The 20,876-nt window shown below is 33.9% G+C and overlaps 1 protein-coding gene across 2 annotated transcripts in view; it reads left to right on the forward strand.

The window, feature by feature from the left end:
* The window catches only part of LOC149771767 (potassium channel subfamily K member 1-like), a 49,641-nt gene extending 35,520 nt beyond the window's left edge, over window positions 1–14,121 (forward strand). For both annotated transcript variants that reach the window (XM_089948166.1, XM_089948164.1), the window contains exon 4: window positions 3,108–14,121. In XM_089948166.1, coding sequence (XP_089804292.1) covers window positions 3,108–3,376 — 269 coding nt within the window. In that variant the 3' untranslated portion in view covers window positions 3,377–14,121. The remainder of the gene's footprint in view (window positions 1–3,107) is intronic.
* Window positions 14,122–20,876: the final 6,755 nt, after the last annotated feature.

The following is a 20,876-nucleotide window of genomic DNA, read 5'->3' on the forward strand; positions in this document are numbered from 1 at the left end:
CCCTAGTTGTATGTGTCTACTTTATATCATATGATTCTTGCAGTCCCTAGTTGTATACAGTGGTCCCCCTCTTATACGGCCACCCCTTCTCCACTGAGAATGTGGCCTTATATTACAGGTGGCCTTTCCAGAGCAGGGCTAAAAAAAAATTGTGAAGTTTATGTAATGTACGTAGTAAGAAAGAGCTACATACTTCAAAGCATTTAATATCTTCATTTAATATCTTTGTTTAAAAGTAACATTAATTACAAAAAGGTTCTTCATGTTATATAATAATAGACTTATTTCAACTGAATATACATTAATAGTTCTTATTCGTGGTGTAAGCATGATATGCAAGCAGGTGTTGTCATACGCGTTGCAAAACCTTTCAAAAACGTCATTTAAATCTTTGTTCATACATAATTCTCTTTCCATTTGTTCCATTTTCCCACTGCTGTTGAATAACCTCCTTATTGGTTATGACATTATTCGAGTCTTTTCACATAAAATTGTTTTATTTGAGTTTCTTACATACATTTGTTCGGCAAGTTCCCCCCCTTCCCACCTCAGCCGATGTTGTCGAGTACAATAACTGACTTTCTTCTAAAATAATATATCTCTATTTACATGATGTGAATGGTTGGTAATGATTTAGTCAGATGTTACTAACTGTATGTGATTTAATTATGCAGATGAAACTTTTGTCGAGTGGACGAAATGCCTTCTTCTTAATGGAAGCAATAAATGTGTTATCACATTATTTTTCAGTCTTTCTCTGGTACTCTGTTTTGTTGAAGTTTAATTTCTTTGTGTGTGTTAATGCACAGAGTCTATTTTTAGCTATGCAGACCCTGTTATGACCTTGACATTTATATCTGGTTGTCATCAAAGAGAAGAACTCGACAGATTGTGAAGCTCAAAACTCTATCATAGCATTGTTGTGCCCATTTCCTGTAAACTTCAGCTTTTATAGACAATGATATACTATTAATCTTACTGTTATATCTACTTTAATCAACACTTCTTTCAGTAACGGAAACTTTACATTAGGAGACATGTAATGACGATAGAGATATTCTGATTACTTTCCTTAGGTCGCAATATGAAAATTAATTATTGGTTCTGGATTTGAAAATAAAAGTGGCCGCTCATGAGGAGAACATTTTACATTTTTTACTTATATGCTGGCCGCTTGTCACGTTAGAGGGGTGGCCGTTCTTGAGAGGTACATTTTTTTTATTACAAACTCATCAGTGCCAGGGGATTCTGGCCATAAGAAGCGGGTGACCGCTTGTCATGGGGGCTGTTCGAGAGGGGAACTACTGTATGTCAACTTTATATGGTATGATTCTTACACAGAGAGATACACATGCAGTCCCTAGTTGTGTATGTATACTTCATATTCTATGATTCTTACACAGAGAGCTACATATGCAGTCCCTAGTTGTATATGTATACTTCATATTCTATGATTCTTACACAGAGAGATACATATGCAGTCCCTAGTTGTATATGTATACTTCATATTGTATGATTCTTACACAGAGAGATACACATGCAGTCCCTAGTTGTGTATGTATACTTCATATTGTATGATTCTTACATAGAGAGCTACATATGCAGTCCCTAGTTGTATATGTATACTTCATATTGTATGATTCTTACACAGAGAGATACATATGCAGTCCCTAGTTGTGTATGTATACTTCATATTGTATGATTCTTACACAGAGAGATACACATGCAGTCCCTAGTTGTGTATGTATACTTCATATTGTATGATTCTTACATAGAGAGCTACATATGCAGTCCCTAGTTGTATATGTATACTTCATATTGTATGATTCTTACACAGAGAGATACATATGCAGTCCCTAGTTGTATATGTATACTTCATATTGTATGATTCTTACACAGAGAGCTACATATGCAGTCCCTAGTTGTATATGTATACTTCATATTGTATGATTCTTACACAGAGAGATACACATGCAGTCCCTAGTTGTATATGTATACTTCATATCGTGTGATTCTTACACAGAGAGATACATATGCAGTCCCTAGTTGTATATGTATACTTCATATCGTATGATTCTTACACAGAGAGATACACATGCAGTCCCTAGTTGTATGTGTATAATTCATAATATATGATTCTTACACAGAGAGCTACACATGCAGTTGTATTCTTATTTTTATCCTTTTTTATGCTGATTGACACTTTAAGGTTTGGCATTAGATTTATCTTTTTTAAAATTTGAATGATTGCTACCAGAATGTTTTTGATGTCATATGTTTGCCTCCCAACTAGGTCATTATAACTCACTTTTTGTGGTTTGGCAAAAGCGTTGTCATAAACTTAGTACATACAATGATTTTCAGATCTTCTGCTGCCCAAGTGCTGCAGTGTGGGTACGCACCATATGTTACTTCCATTTCACATTGTTATATTATTAGTAAAATAAAAAGGTGTAGTGACTGTGATTGAAATATGTAGCTTAAGTAATCAGCTAATAAGAGATAGACTGAAAGTATTTAGAATGCTTACTATTAGCTACATTTGTGGTGTTTAAATGCATCCTCTGTTATAGATATTCCAGTTGTTTTTAGCTTATATAGCTAGGAGTTATATTTTTACAGGGTTCATATGGTCTTTAATGTCTTTGACAGTTTGGGAAAAATGGCGTAGCATTTTCAATGCCTTGAAAGTTTGCAAAACTTGAGCCGATGACCCTAAAGTCTTTAAAAGTCTTTGAAAATTGAAATAAACCCAAACGTTTTAATTTCTTTCCATAATCACAAAAAAATTGTCCAAGGTTGTTAGATTTGGATGTAGTCTAGTTTTCATGGTTTCTTTCTTTTGATGACCTGTTCATTTCATTTCATCATTAAACAATATTATAGTATTTTGTATTCATTGTTTTCTCATACAACATAACTTGTATACAAAATGTTAGCGAAAATAGGTCTTGGAAATTTATGTTTGTAGTCTTTGAAAGTTTGGGAAAAGTCTTTGAATTCTGTATGAACCCTGTTTTATTGTCTATTTGTCTGCAACAATGTCTATATAAATTAGGTGTCCATAAAAAAAAGATTTTATTTGACGTCTTTGGTTTTCATTTCAGTATATTTAATTATTGGTCTGCTAATGATGATGCTGCTTTTGGCTGTTGTGTATGAAATTCCAGAGCTGAACATCGGTTTCCACTTCTTCATGCGTAGTGATCACGATGAGGAAAGAGCACATCTTCACCCCAGCACTCATGAATCAGGACTTAAGTATAGCAAACAGATCGATGAAGACACACCAGCAATTTCAGAATATCAAGGTGTCCCAGGATTCCAGAGAACAGCCACATATCAACAAGAAGCAGAATCTGCTGAAATCCATTAGTCATAACTGTATTAGTGCTTCAGATTGGTTTTTGTGCCAGCAGGCCAACTAGAATATCAGACTGGTTTTTGTGCCAGCTGGTCAACTAGAATATCAGATTGGTTTTTGTGCCAGCAGGCCAACTAGAATATCAGACTGGCTTTTGTGCCAGCTGGTCAACTAGCACAACAGGTTGGTATTTGTGCTAGCTGGCCAACTATAATATCAGACTGGATTTTGTGTCAGCTAGTCAACTAGCACAACAGATTGGTATTTGTGCTAGCTGGCCACTCAGCACATAAGACTGGTTTTTGTGCCAAAAGGCCAACTAGCACATAAGATTGACTGTTCTGCCAGCAGGCCAGCTTGCGTGTCATAATGAAAAATAAGGATCTGATTTTCAGAATCAAGTGCTGGGTACTAAAATAAGGTTAAAATTCTTTTAAAACAATGTGCATGGAAAATTATGGGACACAATTTTTAAGTTGAAAATTTATTAGCAGCATATATTATTTAGTGCATATTCATTTAGTGACTGTTTAATGTTTGAATTATACACTTGCATTTCAGTCACATGTAAGCATTCATTTGCCTTGTAAATTTTTGTCTGTATTTGTTGGCATTGATGTTTACTCTAGTTCAGTTTAAAATTGATTTTAAAAAACTTATAAAGCTGTGAAATTTTAATTACAACTGGAGATATCATTCAGATACAAAACAAACATCCAGATGACCAAGTCCAAGGATATCTGTGATGTTTTTTCATTATTACAGAATTGTACACTATTTTGGCAGAACAGTAAATTGTTAGAAATTAGTTATAAGTGCTACATTATTTTATAAAGTAGTATTTGACTCTTAAAAAAATGTGAGGACAGGAGAATTTTCTCCTGTGCCAAGGAAAGTGTCTGAGTACAAAAGCAAGTGTGCCAAATGAAAAGAAATAGTAGAGGAATGGCATGGGCACATGATCAGTCTGAAGCACTGGTTTATTGCATTCATTTTGCCACCATGACTTAGTCTTTCCACCCTGTTTGTGTTAAAGCTGTAGTTACCAATATAAGCGGGATCTGTGGGAAGCAGTTAATAATATTTTTATGTTTATTCAGTTTACCACAAAAGAGGAATAATGTAAATTCAACATTTTCTTTATGTACCAGTTTTTCTGAATTTTGTTGGTATAAATTTTCTCAAGTTTGTTTTTGCTACAGAACTTGAATTTAAGGGCCCAGCTAACTATCTACTATCCATAGAAACATTATGGCTCCTTCATCAATCAACAAATTTAATTGCCAACAAAAGTGTTATTTGTCACAAATCCATGAAAATGGATACTCATTAAAAAATGAATGAATTTACGCCATTCTATCCATCATGTTTAACTTCAGAGAACATGTCATGCTTATGAATTTTCACAAATCTAAATTCAACCAAACATTATACTACTTAATTCAGGAGAGGCTGATAGTTTTCATGGGCTTATTTTCCATCTGAATGTAGTTGCCTTCATTGCCCGTTTGTCTCCTGCTTAGATGGCACAACAGAAAACGCCAGTCTTTATCATTTAGGTTACTTTTAATCTTGTCAATAATCAATTTTGAATTAATTTGTTCAGTGACTTTTTATTATATACCTTTGCTGGCAGTTTAAAATAAAAGTTTGCTACATGCGTTTGGCTCATAGTTAATATTTACTGTCAGCAATGATATGATTTAAATTGCATTTCTTTTTTTAAAAACTAAATTTGAATTCACACAAAAGCATAATCTTAGAATTGTTCTTTATATTCAAATAATTTTTGATCAATATCGGTTTATTTCTTATTGGGGTGATTATTTTTTGTTAAAATTACTTTGAAACAGTTTAAAAATTGATATAAAGAATTAAACTAGTTAACAACAGATTTTAATTTTAAAAATTTAAAAGTACAATAGATATAAGATCTCTATCATTTGATGATTTTTTTAACATATATTTCTCAACTTGTGTCGAAGTAACAAAAGAATAGTTTTCCCATCATAACTTTACAGAAAGAATATCACTATGATGCAATTTAAACAAAATTTCACAATCTATATTTGGATTGTTTTATTTTGTCATCATTAAATGTAACAATAGGAAAAAATAAGTATCTTATTAATAAGGTATACATAATTATTATTATTATTGATTCGGCCAATGTGGGTATGTGAGAAAGCTTGCCAGTAGCTTCTTGTGGGTCGGTGGTTCTTTCCGGGATTTTCCCGGGTTCTTCCTCCACCATTAATACTGGCCGCCATAATCTAGCCTATCATCAACTGAAAAATGGCATTAAACCCAACAACAACAACAACAACATTATTATTATTATTATTATTATTATTATTATTATTGATGTTATGTTTCTTGAGTATCAAAGAAAACAAAATAAAAATGAATGAAAAAATAGATTTAAAAAAGAAAGGCAGAATAAACTGTTGGACATTTCTAAAAGTTGTGTCTTTGTTTGAACTATGAAAAATGTAACTAAAATAAAAATTACTTAAATCCATCAGGTTTTAATGAGAACATTTATGTGCAGAAAGGGAGGTAAGTAGGGAGAGATTAACTTAAACAGCATTGGATTTGCTGGTAGAACTTCCTCTTGGATTAAAGGGAAGTAATTATGCTTGATTTCTGTTTCCCTTATTACTTTATGTCAGTAAAGTATTTCAGCTGAATCACAGTTCTGCATCTTTTTACATTCAAAGAGATTTGCATCTGCTTATATACAGTAGTTACCTCAAGGTTATGACAATATGAATTTGGAAAATATGGAGAAAGTTTATATATTATTGAGAATAGATATTAAAGTTTCTTTATGGTGGTAAATCTCAGATTTATATCAATTTATATAAATCTGTTCATGCATTTATATAACAAAGAGTGTAAGAGAAATATTGTCAGATATAGTTTATTAATGGGCAAAATGTTTGCCATTTATTTACAATGTTTTTCAATTTACAGAGCGTAGTTTTGTTCTGAAAAAATAACAGTTGCTGATTGTAATTTTGTATTATAAATATTTTTGATTATTTATATTCTCAAATAAAATGGCAATGCCTAATTGCAATACTTTTAAATTATACTTTTAAATTGTGATACATTAAAAATGAAATATTTGTGCTTGTGTTCACCTTCATTGCTCTGACAATTTATGGGCATGTCTTCATAAAAAAACATTGAGAATAAATTATCTAGAAAAGAACAGAATGTGAAATTTTGTATTCCTAATCAAACTATACATTGTTATTCCGTAAGTTTACCCAGTGATTAAGGTTTCATCCTGTAATGTCCCAAAGTTTGTCATGTAATTAAGGTTTCACAATGTCATCCCACTTATTTGCATGGTAATTAAGGTTCACAATGTCATTCCCCATATTTGTCCTGTAATTAAGGTTTCACATAGGCAGATTATGTTACATGTATTGACTTAATAGCTCTAACAGGTCAGATGTTTGTGTGTATTAAAATAATTTGTACTGCACACATTTTTTAATTTCTTTTGTTTGGTGGGAAGTTTCAGGAAAGAAAAGTGTTTGAGCATAATTTAAGAACAAATAAGCTAGTTTCAAGTTTTCAGAATTTAGCTTTTTTTTCCCTGTTTTATATTTGTGTATATGGCTTTTTAAATCATTGACGCTATAACATGGAAGATGAGATTTGCTAGATTTCTCTCCACTCTGTATATTCTCTTTAAAAACTATGTAAGTAAAATTAAATAGAGTATCTGAACAAAATTAGAATATGATCTCTTGAAATCCATTATACAAATGATGTAAATATTTCCAAACAGAATTTTCTGGAGTATTATTTTAAATAAATTGCTGTGAGAAGAGAATTCTCATTCAATAGTACCCTAAACATATTGCTGTGAGAAGAGAATTCTCATTCAATAGTACCCTAAATGTATTGCTGTGAGAAGAGATTTTTTAGGTGCAGCAGGCATGTTGACAGACTTGCTTTAGAATCAGTGCAACATTTTTATGGTAATGACATTTAAAAATAAGAATTGTTTTTATAGACATTCTTTTAAAAAATATATTTTCATAACATTGATAACTACTTTAATGTTTCATTTAGCAGATCTAAAGTTTGTTACAATCATGCAATATTCTAACTGCATTTTATATCAACAAATTTGGCATGTTTTGGTCTTTTCAAAATCAAAGTCTCTGACCAAAAAAAATGTTACAGGCACAAATAAAAGTCTATGATCTGGTGATCTTTTAAATTCCTGTAGCCTATCATATAAAGCATTGTAATTCATTTTTGTGGGGGGTTGTCATTAGTAACAACATGTCCAGAGTGTTTTATGGAGGGTTGTCATTAGTAACAACATGTCCAGAGTGTTTTATGGAGGGTTGTCATTAGTAACAATATGTCCAGAGTGTTTTATGGAGGTTTATCGTTAGTAACAATATGTCCAGAGTTGTTTTTTACATTTTCACTCACATGAAAGCTGCAGTTTCATTGAAAAGTGCAAAAAGAGCATGACATCATATTGGTGGTGATCAGATCAACGCATTGTTTAGTAGATCTTTTTTAACCTGATTTGTTGCTTTCTGTGGTGTTGATTTATTTTTCCTTTTATGTAATATAAGTACATAACAGTAGGTCTCATACCTTTGTTTTGCCACAATATTACCATTGGTTTGTTTGTTGTTTTTCTTTTTCTTTTATACAATCTTTTCATTATTTGCACCATTGTCTTTGTTCTTATACTGTATTTGATCTCATTTATACTGAGTGAAAATTGCACATTCACCTGTTCTGTATCTTAATCATTTTATACAATTATTCACCCTTTTTTTTCCAGTTAATATATGTATAACATTATATCAGTATTGCAATCTTGATTGTTAAATCATGCTGAGTTGTCAGAATTGGAAAATCCAGATCATTACAAAACATTATGCATCAAGTCATTATCAGGATTTGTTATGCTAACATAGAGCCACATTATGCTAACATAGAGACACATTATGCTAACATAGAGACACATTATGCTGACATAGAGACACATTATGCTAACATAGAGACACATTATGCTAACATAGAGACACATTATGCTGACATAGAGACACATTATGCTAACATAGAGACACATTATGCTAACATAGAGACACATTATGGTGATAATTGTATTGTTATGCTAACATAGAGACACATTATGGTGATAATTGTATTGTTATGCTAACATAGAGACACATTATGCTAACATAGAGACACATTATGCTAACATAGAGACACATTATGGTGATAATTATAGTGTTATTATATACCTATCAGTTTTTGACATAATTATAGTATTTATGATTTCAAATTCATTGTGCAGGAAACTTACCAATGTTATCTTTTATGAGCTTCCATAAAAGGGTTGTACAGTACTGTACTGTAATGTATTGGCGCACGGTGTGACCAACTATTTTTTCAGATGAACCTTTTGGCTATATTATTCACTTTAAAAGAAATTAAAAACTTTTTTATTGATGTATTGATGACAACAGTGTTTGGACCTTTCTGACATGGTACATACAAGGAATGGTTTCTTAACTAAAATTGCTCTGAGTGCTTTCTTTTGCTAAGTGATGGCATTCCATTGCTAGGGGGCACTGCTATTGTAACCAGGATACCTCACAGATAAAGTAGTTCCAGCTTCGTTTTTTGAGAGTATAGTAATACAGAATCAGAAAATGATAGTATTGTATTTCAGCTTCTAGGAAATTACATTAAAATTCTGGCTATTTCTAGGGTAGAAGGTTGATAGGTATGTAATATAAGAAGTCATACAGCCTCATGTTGTTGGACACAAAGCAAACATCAGCTTGATAAGTTAACTGATTCATAAAACTTCATAATAATTTGAAACAAAAAGGTCTGTAATTGTTTTATTACATGATTTCATGGATGGTTTTTAAATTGAACTTGTTACCAAATAATGAAAATGCCATTTCAGCTGGATGACACCATAATGAATGCATTTTAAAATAATGTAAAAATCAGTGATGTAATTACAGTGCAATATGGTAAATTATTACAAATCAAATGATTTCAGTCAGTGGACAAGCCTTTCTCACAGACATTGTATAAACACATAAACAGATGTTTAATTGTTTGAGCATTATTGCAATGGTGGAAACATAGACTGGTTTATAGCATTTAAAACACACATTCAAGTGAATGCTTGGGAAGGCTCAAAACCAGTCAGTACTTCCTGTCTATCTTGTATGCAGAATCATCACTATATCTTGAAAATGCCAAAGTTCATTTGTTCCTAAAAACAGTGTTAAACTCATTTTAAATATAAAGACATTGAGGGAATATGAGTTCACAGTGGTTTTGTGGTATAGTATTTTGTTTAATTACCATGGCTGTATTTAGTTACAATGCTAAACTCCACACAAGGTCTATATTGATGTCAACTATGCTGGTATGTGACAGGTTAGTGATGTATTAATGGTTAGTGATGTCTTGATGAAAACTGTTGTGGTTAGTGATATTTTGGTTTAATTACCACATGTATGTTAGTTGCAGTGCTAAAATACACACAAGGTCTATTTTGAAGAAAATGATAGTTGTTAGTGGTATATTGTTGGTGTGTTTGTGTGTGTGATTTGGATTTTTAACGTAGCTTTAACAATTTTTCAGTTATATTGCTACGATGTCTGCAGTGTGACAGTTTATAGTGATATCTAGCACTGGGGCAGCATGCTGCAGACATGTAGCATGATGTCCCACCCAGTCACATTATCCTGATACCAGGCCAACCAGTCCTAACACTAACCTCTTAATGCTGGGCGCCAAGTGAGGCAGCTGTTAGTACCATTTTTGTAAGTCTTTGGTATGACTCTGCCGGGGATTGAACCCACGACCTTCTGCATCCGAGGCGGACGCTCTAACCACTAGGCCACCAGAACAGTCTAGTGGTATATTGATGAAAGCTGTAGTGGTTTGTGATGTGTTAGTGGTATATCAATGGTTAGTAATATATTGATGAAACATATAGTTTCGGTTTCATTAACAACATTATTTTTAGTTACAAAAATCCACATGAGACCTATATTGAAGAAACGTTATTTAAAGAAGGATAGAGATGATAAAATCTTGTATTTTTAACTGATTTGCAAACTAATTCAGCTGTTATTCCTTGAACAAGTATGTATTATCTCTTCTTTTCTTTATACTACTTTTCTCCAGCCAAATATTATTTTTTTACTCAAAAACAAATTCTCCCTCCGATTTATGTTTTTAATATCAACTGTGATGGGTTTTTCTATATGTTGTGATTGTGCTTGTAATACATACTCTGTGTTTAAATATCATTTTTGATAATGCATAGAAAATCTACACCAAGTCCCATCTGAGAATATCAAATTAAATGGGTACTTGTTTTTATTAACAAAACTGTATTTGAATGAAAAGTGTTCATTCTTGGATAATTGTAAATTTGATTAGCATTTGTTGTCATTTGATAGACAATAGCAGTTTTCCTCAATATCATTGTGAAATTAGGACACATATTAAGAATATTTATTGTTCAAACCTTCATTTATATATATATATATATATATATATATATATATATATATATATATATATATATATATATATATATAATTTGTATATTAGAGCTAATCCATTTAAACATACATGATACCCAGGGAAGGCACTTTAAAAAGAATATATGATAGGGTACTCAGATTACCCAAAGAGTCCATATGAAAACAAAACAATTCTATATGCATCTATTGGTTATTATTCTATATTAAAAGTGCCTTCCCTGGGTCCCATGTATATTTTACTGGAACAGCCCTTACTAATTTCTGTTGCATGAAGAATTATCTTTTTGTATATGGACTATGGATTTGTATCTCTTTTCTTATAAGAAAGAACTAGTGGTGGCTACCTGGGGTGTTTCCTGTGATAATATTCCAGCTGAGAAGGTCTTAGTCTTTTTACAAAAGTTCAGTTTATAACCACAAATTGGACTTTGTATTGTATGGATTTTACACCTTAGTGGCATTAAGTTTTTGTTTTCTACACTTTTTGTGATACCTTAATGTACTTGGCACTGATAACCAGAATTCTGCTAATGTGCTGTTGAATCCCTTATATCTGAACTTTTCTTTTGCACTTTAACTCCTTTTATGTATAAACTTTCCCAGCCATAAAAATGTGTAACTAGTTTAGTTTTTCTCTTGACGTGTTAGGTGCTTTGCTTTTGTAAGTTGTTTTTCCCTTGACAAAGAGCTTGATTAACTTGAAATGCTTCTTAAAATGCGAAGTCAAATTACATACATATAGTTTCGGAGCAGTCCTTTGTATAATCAAAGTTGTTCCAAAGTGAGAAAAGTCAGTTGAAAACAGGGAAGACATTAATTTAGATTTGATGGATTTATAAAATGAACAAAGTATCAAAGTAATTGCATACATTTTTCACACTGCTACTGTTAATACTTTTTTGAATCCTTGTGATGAAACTTCATTAACAGGCATAACGACATTTTTAAACATTAGTAAGAGTGTATATATATATATATAATATATATACACTCTTACTTATATATATATAAAATCCTTGTATGTATCTTCATAATATCATGGGGCCCCAAATGATTACTTATGCATAATGTATATTTCATGATAGTACTGTTATTACCTATGTGTAATGTACATCTATTAATAGTACTGTTATTACCGATGTGTAATGTACATCTATTAATAGTACTGTTATTACCAATGTGTAATGTACATCTATTAATAGAAATGTTATTACCTATACATAATTTACTTCTATTAATAGTACTGTTATTACCTATGTGTAATGTACATCTGTTAATAGTACTGTTAGTACTTATGTGTAATGTACATCTATTAATAGTACTGTTATTACCTATACATAATGTACATTTGTTAATAGTACTGTTATTACCTATGTGTAATGTACATCTATTAATAGTACTGTTATTACCGATGTGTAATGTACATCTATTAATAATATTGTTATTACCTATACATAATGCACTTCTGTTAATAGTACTGTTATTACTTATGTGTAATGTACATCTATTAATAGTACTGTTATTACCTATACATAATGTACTGGGGCCCCGAGTGGCCGAGTTGTCTAAAGCGCTCTCCATTACGGATCACTGCCATCTCACCTCTGTCTTCATAGGTTCGAGTCTCGGATTCAGCCAATGTGGGTACATGAGAAAGCTTGCTAGTAGCTTCTCGTGGGTTGGTGGTTCTTTCCGGGGTTTTCCCAGGTTCTTCCTCCACCATTAATGCTGGCCGCCATGTATAGCCTATCGTTTGCTGAAAAATGGTGTTAAACCCTACAACAACTGCAACATAATGTACTTCTATTAATAGTAATGTTATTACTTATGTGTAATGTACATTAATAGTACTGTTATTACTTATGTGTAATGTACATCTACTAATAGTACTGTTGTTACCTATACATAATGTACTCCTATTAATAGTACTGTTATTACTTATGTGTAATGTACTTCTATTAATAGTACTGTTATTACCTATGTGTAATGTACGTCTATTAATAGTAAAATCCCAGATCTTGCTATATGTTCTAAATGGTCAGGTTTTCCAACATTCACATTAAATTTTAACTAGAACATACAAAATGGACTCAGGATTTGAGAGCACATTTTATGATGACAGATCTGAGATAATGCTATTTAAAGACAGGTTAACATTTTATATGAGATAATGCTATTCATGGACAGGTTAACATTTTATATGAGATAATGCTATTCACAGACAGGTTACATTTTATATGTTAATATAGGATATGTTTCATCTTGTGGTGTTTTAATGAGTGGCAAAAACTGTTATTTGTTGTTCCAAAAGATGAAATATATCCAGTATTTACTTGGGAAAAAAAAAACTTTTCTTTTTATCATATACCAAACTTGCTTCTGAAGAATAAATTCACTCATCAGAACAACACCCCACCCCCATTTTATAAGCTAACCTCAATTGCAGTTACATATATTGACTGATCATTAAAAAATAGTAGCAAGTTGAGAGAATGATAGGTTTAGCATTATCTATTGCAGTACATGAAATGTTTGACATTTTGTAAACTATTTTACTGCAAGAGTCCATTTAATGTTTAGATAATCACACCAAGTTTGTTCAAATTGTTTCTAAGGTTGTTAAGGGGACATAACTTTGCACAGAAACAAACAGTGGCCAAGTCATATACATGTATCTACAAAAAAATAATTTCTGTGCCTGAAAGGTAATGCAGGTTTTTTGCTGCTGAAGCTCACAAAATGCTTGTGTTTTTTTTTTATTGCTGCAAGTATATCTTCTGTAGGAATATACAATCAAATGTAACATAGATTGATGGGAAATTTTGTATTATCACATGAAAATGTAAGGCTATATTGTTTACATGTGAAAGTATAGGAATAATCACAATATGAAAAATATGACACCAGTAATTTTCTATATTTCACACTTAAGTATATAAGAATCCAAACATTTTAAATATCAATATTCCTGTCTTTATTTTTACAAGCAATAGTAGTTGTGTTTTCCGTCGCTGTAAAATTTGTGAGTTGAGGCATAAATGTTACAAATTGTATCTATGGTATCTGTTGTGCTTCCTGTTTCTTCATTGTTCTTTCATATTATTAAGAAGAATGAAACTATAATTAAACATTATGTATGAAGCTATTTTACATATGTATCAAATAATTATATATTGTTATTGATTGCTGCCTTTGTATTTTTTATTCAGATTTGATAGATGGCTCTGTCTTCTAAGAATTTGAACCCTCCTACAAAAATGAAACACATGGGCTTATGCTACATTTAATAATTGACATTCTTACGTCAAGGATAATTCCTTTAAAATCAGTAAATAGTTAGAACAATCTAATAGAAGCTCTTTTTTCACTGACTTTGAAATAACTTATATTAAAAACATTATAATCACATCAATAAAACATGTATTTATGTGTATGCTAATATAGTGATCACACACACACACACATACATACATACATACAAGGGCCCCAAGTGGTCTAAAGCGCTCTCCGTTACAGATCACTACCATCTCATCTCTGTCTGCGTAGGTTCGAGTCTCAGATTCGGCCAATGTGGGTATGTGAGAAAGCTTGCCAGTAGCTTCTCGAGGGTCGGTGGTTCTTTCCGGGATTTTCCCGGATTCTTCATCCACTATTAATAAACAGCCGCCATGTATAGCCTATTGTGTGCTGAAAAATGGCGTTAAACCCTACAACAACAACAAATACATACATACATACATACATACATACATACAAGCATGCATGCATACATATGTACATACATATATACATACATACATACATACATACATACATGATGTGACATGACATGATGTGACAGACTGACTGACTGACTTAACTTACTTACTTACTAGGCATGTCAATGTAGGAATTGCTTAAAATGTATACAGATTTGTGCACTTGGTTAACACTGCTTTGTGAGTGTGCAAGAACTCCTGCAAATTAGTTTAAAGTTGTGTCTCTCAAAATATACTTTGCACAGTAGACAACGTTTATTTAAGTAAATAAAGTTCTTGTCATGACACAAGTCATGCCACTGGTAAAGGTCTCATAGCACTTTTTGTCATATGTCTTTGTTCAGGTTAGTAACTGTAAACATATCTGGGTACATCAACTTCATATAAATGGTTGTGAAACTAAATTTAATTGGCACATTTGGCCCTGGAACAAGCATTATATCATAGCTTAACCTTGCATTCATCAAGGAAGTCTTACAAATGTATGTTTAAAATACAGGCAACCTAGAAAACAAAAATGTCTGACTCCCAAATGGTTCATCTTTAGAAGGCAATTTCATTTGGGAAATACTGACTTATGATAGTGATGTTGATGATGTTTAAAAATTTTGAAGTATATTAAATTATTGGATCTGGAAAATTGTTGGAAATACCAATGAGTGATTTTGAACCTGAAAATATTTTGAATGTGAGGCTAATATTCATGCGAGATAGAGAATAGCAGGCAGCATGCTGGTCAACTCCCTTTTTCAGCAGTGTTTTAAAATTAAGTGTCCAGGCATAATTTTAGGCCTAATTAACACAAAGGCAATTTATACATAGAGTGTAATTTTCATTTATTTTCTCAAAGAATTCAGTAATGGGTGAACTTTTCTGCAAAACTACCTAGCACTCTAAGGGTTACAATAAATTCAGTAAATTAGAATCTGAAATGAAATTGAAAAGTAACGATAGTCATTTCATCAAAATACTTCAGTCTGAACAAGCAGACAATGACATTGATGGACTTAAAACCTAAATGAGCATTACAGAACCGATAAGAGATCTGGCATAGTAGTCAGCAAAAGCACTGATTCAGCAATGTGAAACATTGGCAGAACTCCTATTAGTAAAGTGTTACGTGTTTAGGTTTGAATAAACAGTATCAAAAGAGAGAGTGAAAAGACCAAGCTTTGAAAAATTTAGCTTTCAGTTTATTTCCCTGGAGAAGAAAAAAACACTATAAAAATTGAAAAAAATAAGAACTTTGGTTTTAAGAATCAAATCCAAAAATAATCCAAGAATAATCCACGAATTAAATTTGAGAAGTCCTAATAATGAAACGTTCAAATGAATTCAAGTTCGAGTCCCGACGAAGAATCCAAAATAGGAAGGCTATGACGTATACTATAGTCAGTATAGAGCTGATGTGTACAGTCCTTTGTGAACTACAGAAAACAATATTCCAGTGTTGGAATTTTGAATAAAAATTTAATGAAATGTCTTTGTCCAAGAATTATATATGAGCACTCAAATATTTCCAGAAAAAAGAATGAATCCTTTTAGAATCCAAATAATTCGAATAAAATTTAAAATGCAATTCCCAAACTGGTCACAAACAAACGAACACCTTGACATCAAATGTTTTAAGCCCAAACTGAGAAAAATCTCCATATACAAAGACTATACAGTAACTCGAGACGCAAAACAGATTCTCAGATGAGAGTCATGTCATCACATTCTAGAAAGATTTAGAACATATCTACAAGTCTAATGGCACGTACAGTACAGCCTCAATTTCACCATTATCATTCACATACCAAAATGAATTTAAAAAAGAAGTTGTTTACTTGACTCCCATTCAAGGCCAGGAACTAAGTCAAAAATAGAAAGTGTTTCTAATATTAGGCGTCCACGAAAAGAGTCGGGTCGAACTGAATTTTCTGGAAAATATCAAATTCCTAGTAAACAAAATTACAATACATTAACGTGTAAAAAAAAAAAAATAAAAAAAAAAAAAAAACTTAAAACAAATTAAATCAAGTTTAAATTAAATCCAGTATACATAACAAGAGTCTTATATTAGAGCAAAGAAATCTAAGGCACCATGGCTATAAGCTATGGAAAATTGTACATAACAACCATAAGGAACAGTTTCCAAACATGTTGATGCTAGCTATGCATATTACCCTTCAGACAACAGACTGTGGAACGTGTTTATGTTAGCTATGCATATTACCCTTCAGACAGCCGACTGTGGAACGTGTTGATGCTAGCTATGCATATTACCCTTCAGACAGCAGACTGTGGAACGTGTTGATGCTAGCTATGCATATTACCCTTCAGACAGCAGACTGTGGAACGTGTTGATGCTAGCTATGCATGTTAACCTTTAGACAACAAACTGTGGAACGTGTTGATGCTAGCTATGCATATTACCCTTCAGACAGCCGACTGTGGAATGTGTTGATGCTAGCTATGCATATTACCCTTCAGACAGCCGACTGTGGAATGTGTTGATGCTAGCTATGCATATTACCCTTCATACAGCAGACTGTGGAACGTGTTTATGCTAGCTATGTATATTACCCTTTAGACAGCAGACTGTGGAACGTGTTGATGCTAGCTATGCATATTACCCTTCAGACAGCCGACTGTGGAATGTGTTGATGCTAGCTATGCATATTACCCTTCAGACAGCAGACTGTGGAACGTGTTGATGCTAGCTATGCATATTACCCTTTAGACAACAGACTGTGGAATGTGTTGATGCTAGCTATGCATATTAACCTTCAGACAGCAGACTGTGGAATGTGTTGATGCTAGCTATGCATATTAACCTTCAGACAGCCGACTGTGGAATGTGTTGATGCTAGCTATGCATATTACCCTTCAGACAGCAGACTGTGGAACGTGTTTATGCTAGCTATGTATATTACCCTTTAGACAGCAGACTGTGGAACGTGTTGATGCTAGCTATGCATATTACCCTTCAAACAGCCGACTGTGGAATGTGTTGATGCTAGCTATGCATATTACCCTTCAGACAGCAGACTGTGGAACGTGTTGATGCTAGCTATGCATATTACCCTTTAGACAGCAGACTGTGGAACGTGTTGATGCTAGCTATGCATATTACCCTTTAGACAACAAACTGTGGAACGTGTTGATGCTAGCTATGCATATTACCCTTCAGACAGCCGACTGTGGAATGTGTTGATGCTAGCTATGCATATTACCCTTCAGACAGCAGACTGTGGAATGTGTTGATGCTAGCTATGCATATTACCCTTCAGACAGCAGACTGTGGAACGTGTTTATGCTAGCTATGTATATTACCCTTTAGACAGCAGACTGTGGAACGTGTTGATGCTAGCTATGCATATTACCCTTCAGACAGCCGACTGTGGAATGTGTTGATGCTAGCTATGCATATTACCCTTCAGACAGCAGACTGTGGAACGTGTTGATGCTAGCTATGCATATTACCCTTTAGACAACAGACTGTGGAATGTGTTGATGCTAGCTATGCATATTAACCTTCAGACAGCAGACTGTGGAATGTGTTGATGCTAGCTATGAATATTACCCTTCAGACAGCCGATTGTGGAATGTGTTGATGCTAGCTATGCATATTACCCTTCAGACAGCAGACTGTGGAACGTGTTTATGCTAGCTATGTATATTACCCTTTAGACAGCAGACTGTGGAACGTGTTGATGCTAGCTATGCATATTACCCTTCAGACAGCCGACTGTGGAATGTGTTGATGCTAGCTATGCATATTACCCTTCAGACAGCAGACTGTGGAACGTGTTTATGCTAGCTATGCATATTACCCTTTAGACAGCAGACTGTGGAACGTGTTGATGCTAGCTATGCATATTACCCTTTAGACAACAAACTGTGGAACGTGTTGATGCTAGCTATGCATATTACCCTTCAGACAGCCGACTGTGGAATGTGTTGATGCTAGCTATGCATATTACCCTTCAGACAGCCGACTGTGGAATGTGTTGATGCTAGCTATGCATATTACCCTTCAGACAGCAGACTGTGGAACGTGTTTATGCTAGCTATGTATATTACCCTTCAGACAGCAGACTGTGGAACGTGTTGATGCTAGCTATGCATATTACCCTTCAGACAGCCGACTGTGGAATGTGTTGATGCTAGCTATGCATATTACCCTTCAGACAGCAGACTGTGGAACGTGTTGATGCTAGCTATGCATATTACCCTTTAGACAACAGACTGTGGAATGTGTTGATGCTAGCTATGCATATTAACCTTCAGACAGCCGACTGTGGAATGTGTTGATGCTAGCTATGCATATTACCCTTCAGACAGCCGACTGTGGAATGTGTTGATGCTAGCTATGCATATTACCCTTCAGACAGCAGACTGTGGAACGTGTTTATGCTAGCTATGTATATTACCCTTTAGACAGCCGACTGTGGAACGTGTTGATGCTAGCTATGCATATTACCCTTCAGACAGCCGACTGTGGAATGTGTTGATGCTAGCTATGCATATTACCCTTCAGACAGCCGACTGTGGAATGTGTTGATGCTAGCTATGCATATTACCCTTCAGACAGCAGACTGTGGAACGTGTTTATGCTAGCTATGTATATTACCCTTTAGACAGCCGACTGTGGAACGTGTTGATGCTAGCTATGCATATTACCCTTCAGACAGCAGACTGTGGAACGTGTTTATGCTAGCTATGCATATTACCCTTTAGACAGCAGACTGTGGAACGTGTTGATGCTAGCTATGCATATTACCCTTTAGACAACAGACTGTGGAATGTGTTGATGCTAGCTATGCATATTAACCTTCAGACAGCAGACTGTGGAATGTGTTGATGCTAGCTATGCATATTACCCTTTAGACAACAGACTGTGGAACGTGTTGATGCTAGCTATGCATATTACCCTTTAGACAGCAGACTGTGGAACGTGTTTATGTTAGCTATGCATATTACCCTTCAGACAGCCGACTGTGGAACGTGTTGATGCTAGCTATGCATATTACCCTTCAGACAGCAGACTGTCGAAGTGGTTTCATAGCACAAAACAATATTTATACACAGAGAAGGAAGAGATTAACATCAGAAACCATCAACAGATTAATGCTTACACAACTAGAGGAGACACCTTTTGAGAAATTGGATTCCAGTGAGTTTAACACAACGGAGCAAGCAGAAAAAGAGATGAATATTTCAGTGTTAAGTAAATATTGAACTATGACAATTACCTCCCCTTTATTTTGGTGAAGAGGGGTGAGCTGTCCCTTCTGATAAAATCCTTGCATACATACATACATACATACATACATGTATGCATACATACATACATACATACATACATGTATGCATGCATGCATACATACATACATACATACATACATACATACATACATACATACATACATACATACATACATACTTGTATACACGCATTTAGCTCCTTAGTCATAAAATGGGAGGGGCTTGGATTTTTTTATAAAGAAATGTCTGGTTCACCAAAAGCTTGAAAATAAATTGTCCCTCAGATTTGTATTTAAAACTAAGAACTACGTATAGCCATTTAATTACTTGAACAATGTTGTTGTTGTGGGGTTTAACGCCATTTTTCAGCACACGATAGGCTATGCATGGTGGCCAGTATTAATGGTGGAGGAAGAACCAGGAAAAACCCCGGGAAGAACCACCGACCCACGAGAAGTTACTGGCAAGCTTTCTCACATACCCACATTAGCCGAATCCTAGACTCGAACCCACGCAGACAGAGGTGAGATGGCAGTGATCCGTAACGGAAAGCGCTTTAGACCACTCGGCCACTCAGGGCCCTTTTAAACAATGTAACTATCTTGAAGTGAAGGACAATAAATATTCTGGTTCGAATGAAATTGCCAGCCACCCACCCACCCGAAAATAGCCACCCATCCACTCCCTAAAATTACTTTCCCATGAAAAATGTACATTATTTATGCACGCTGTATACACCCCCTTTTGTCAAATGCTTGGTTGGTCTTTAATGAGACTTTCAACACAGTATTGGCTATATCATCCGGGAAAACGGAAGGTGTATTTTCTTCCACACGAAGACAGTCGATCTGAGCTGACCTTTGTGGGTTATTAGTAATTTAAACCCATGACCCAGCTGGCCTGTGTGGGTAATGGGTAATTTAAACC

The sequence above is a fragment of the Sinohyriopsis cumingii genome, unplaced genomic scaffold (assembly GCF_028554795.1).
Source record: "Sinohyriopsis cumingii isolate HCF-2022 unplaced genomic scaffold, ASM2855479v2 utg001673l, whole genome shotgun sequence".
Classification (NCBI taxonomy): domain Eukaryota; kingdom Metazoa; phylum Mollusca; class Bivalvia; order Unionida; family Unionidae; genus Sinohyriopsis; species Sinohyriopsis cumingii.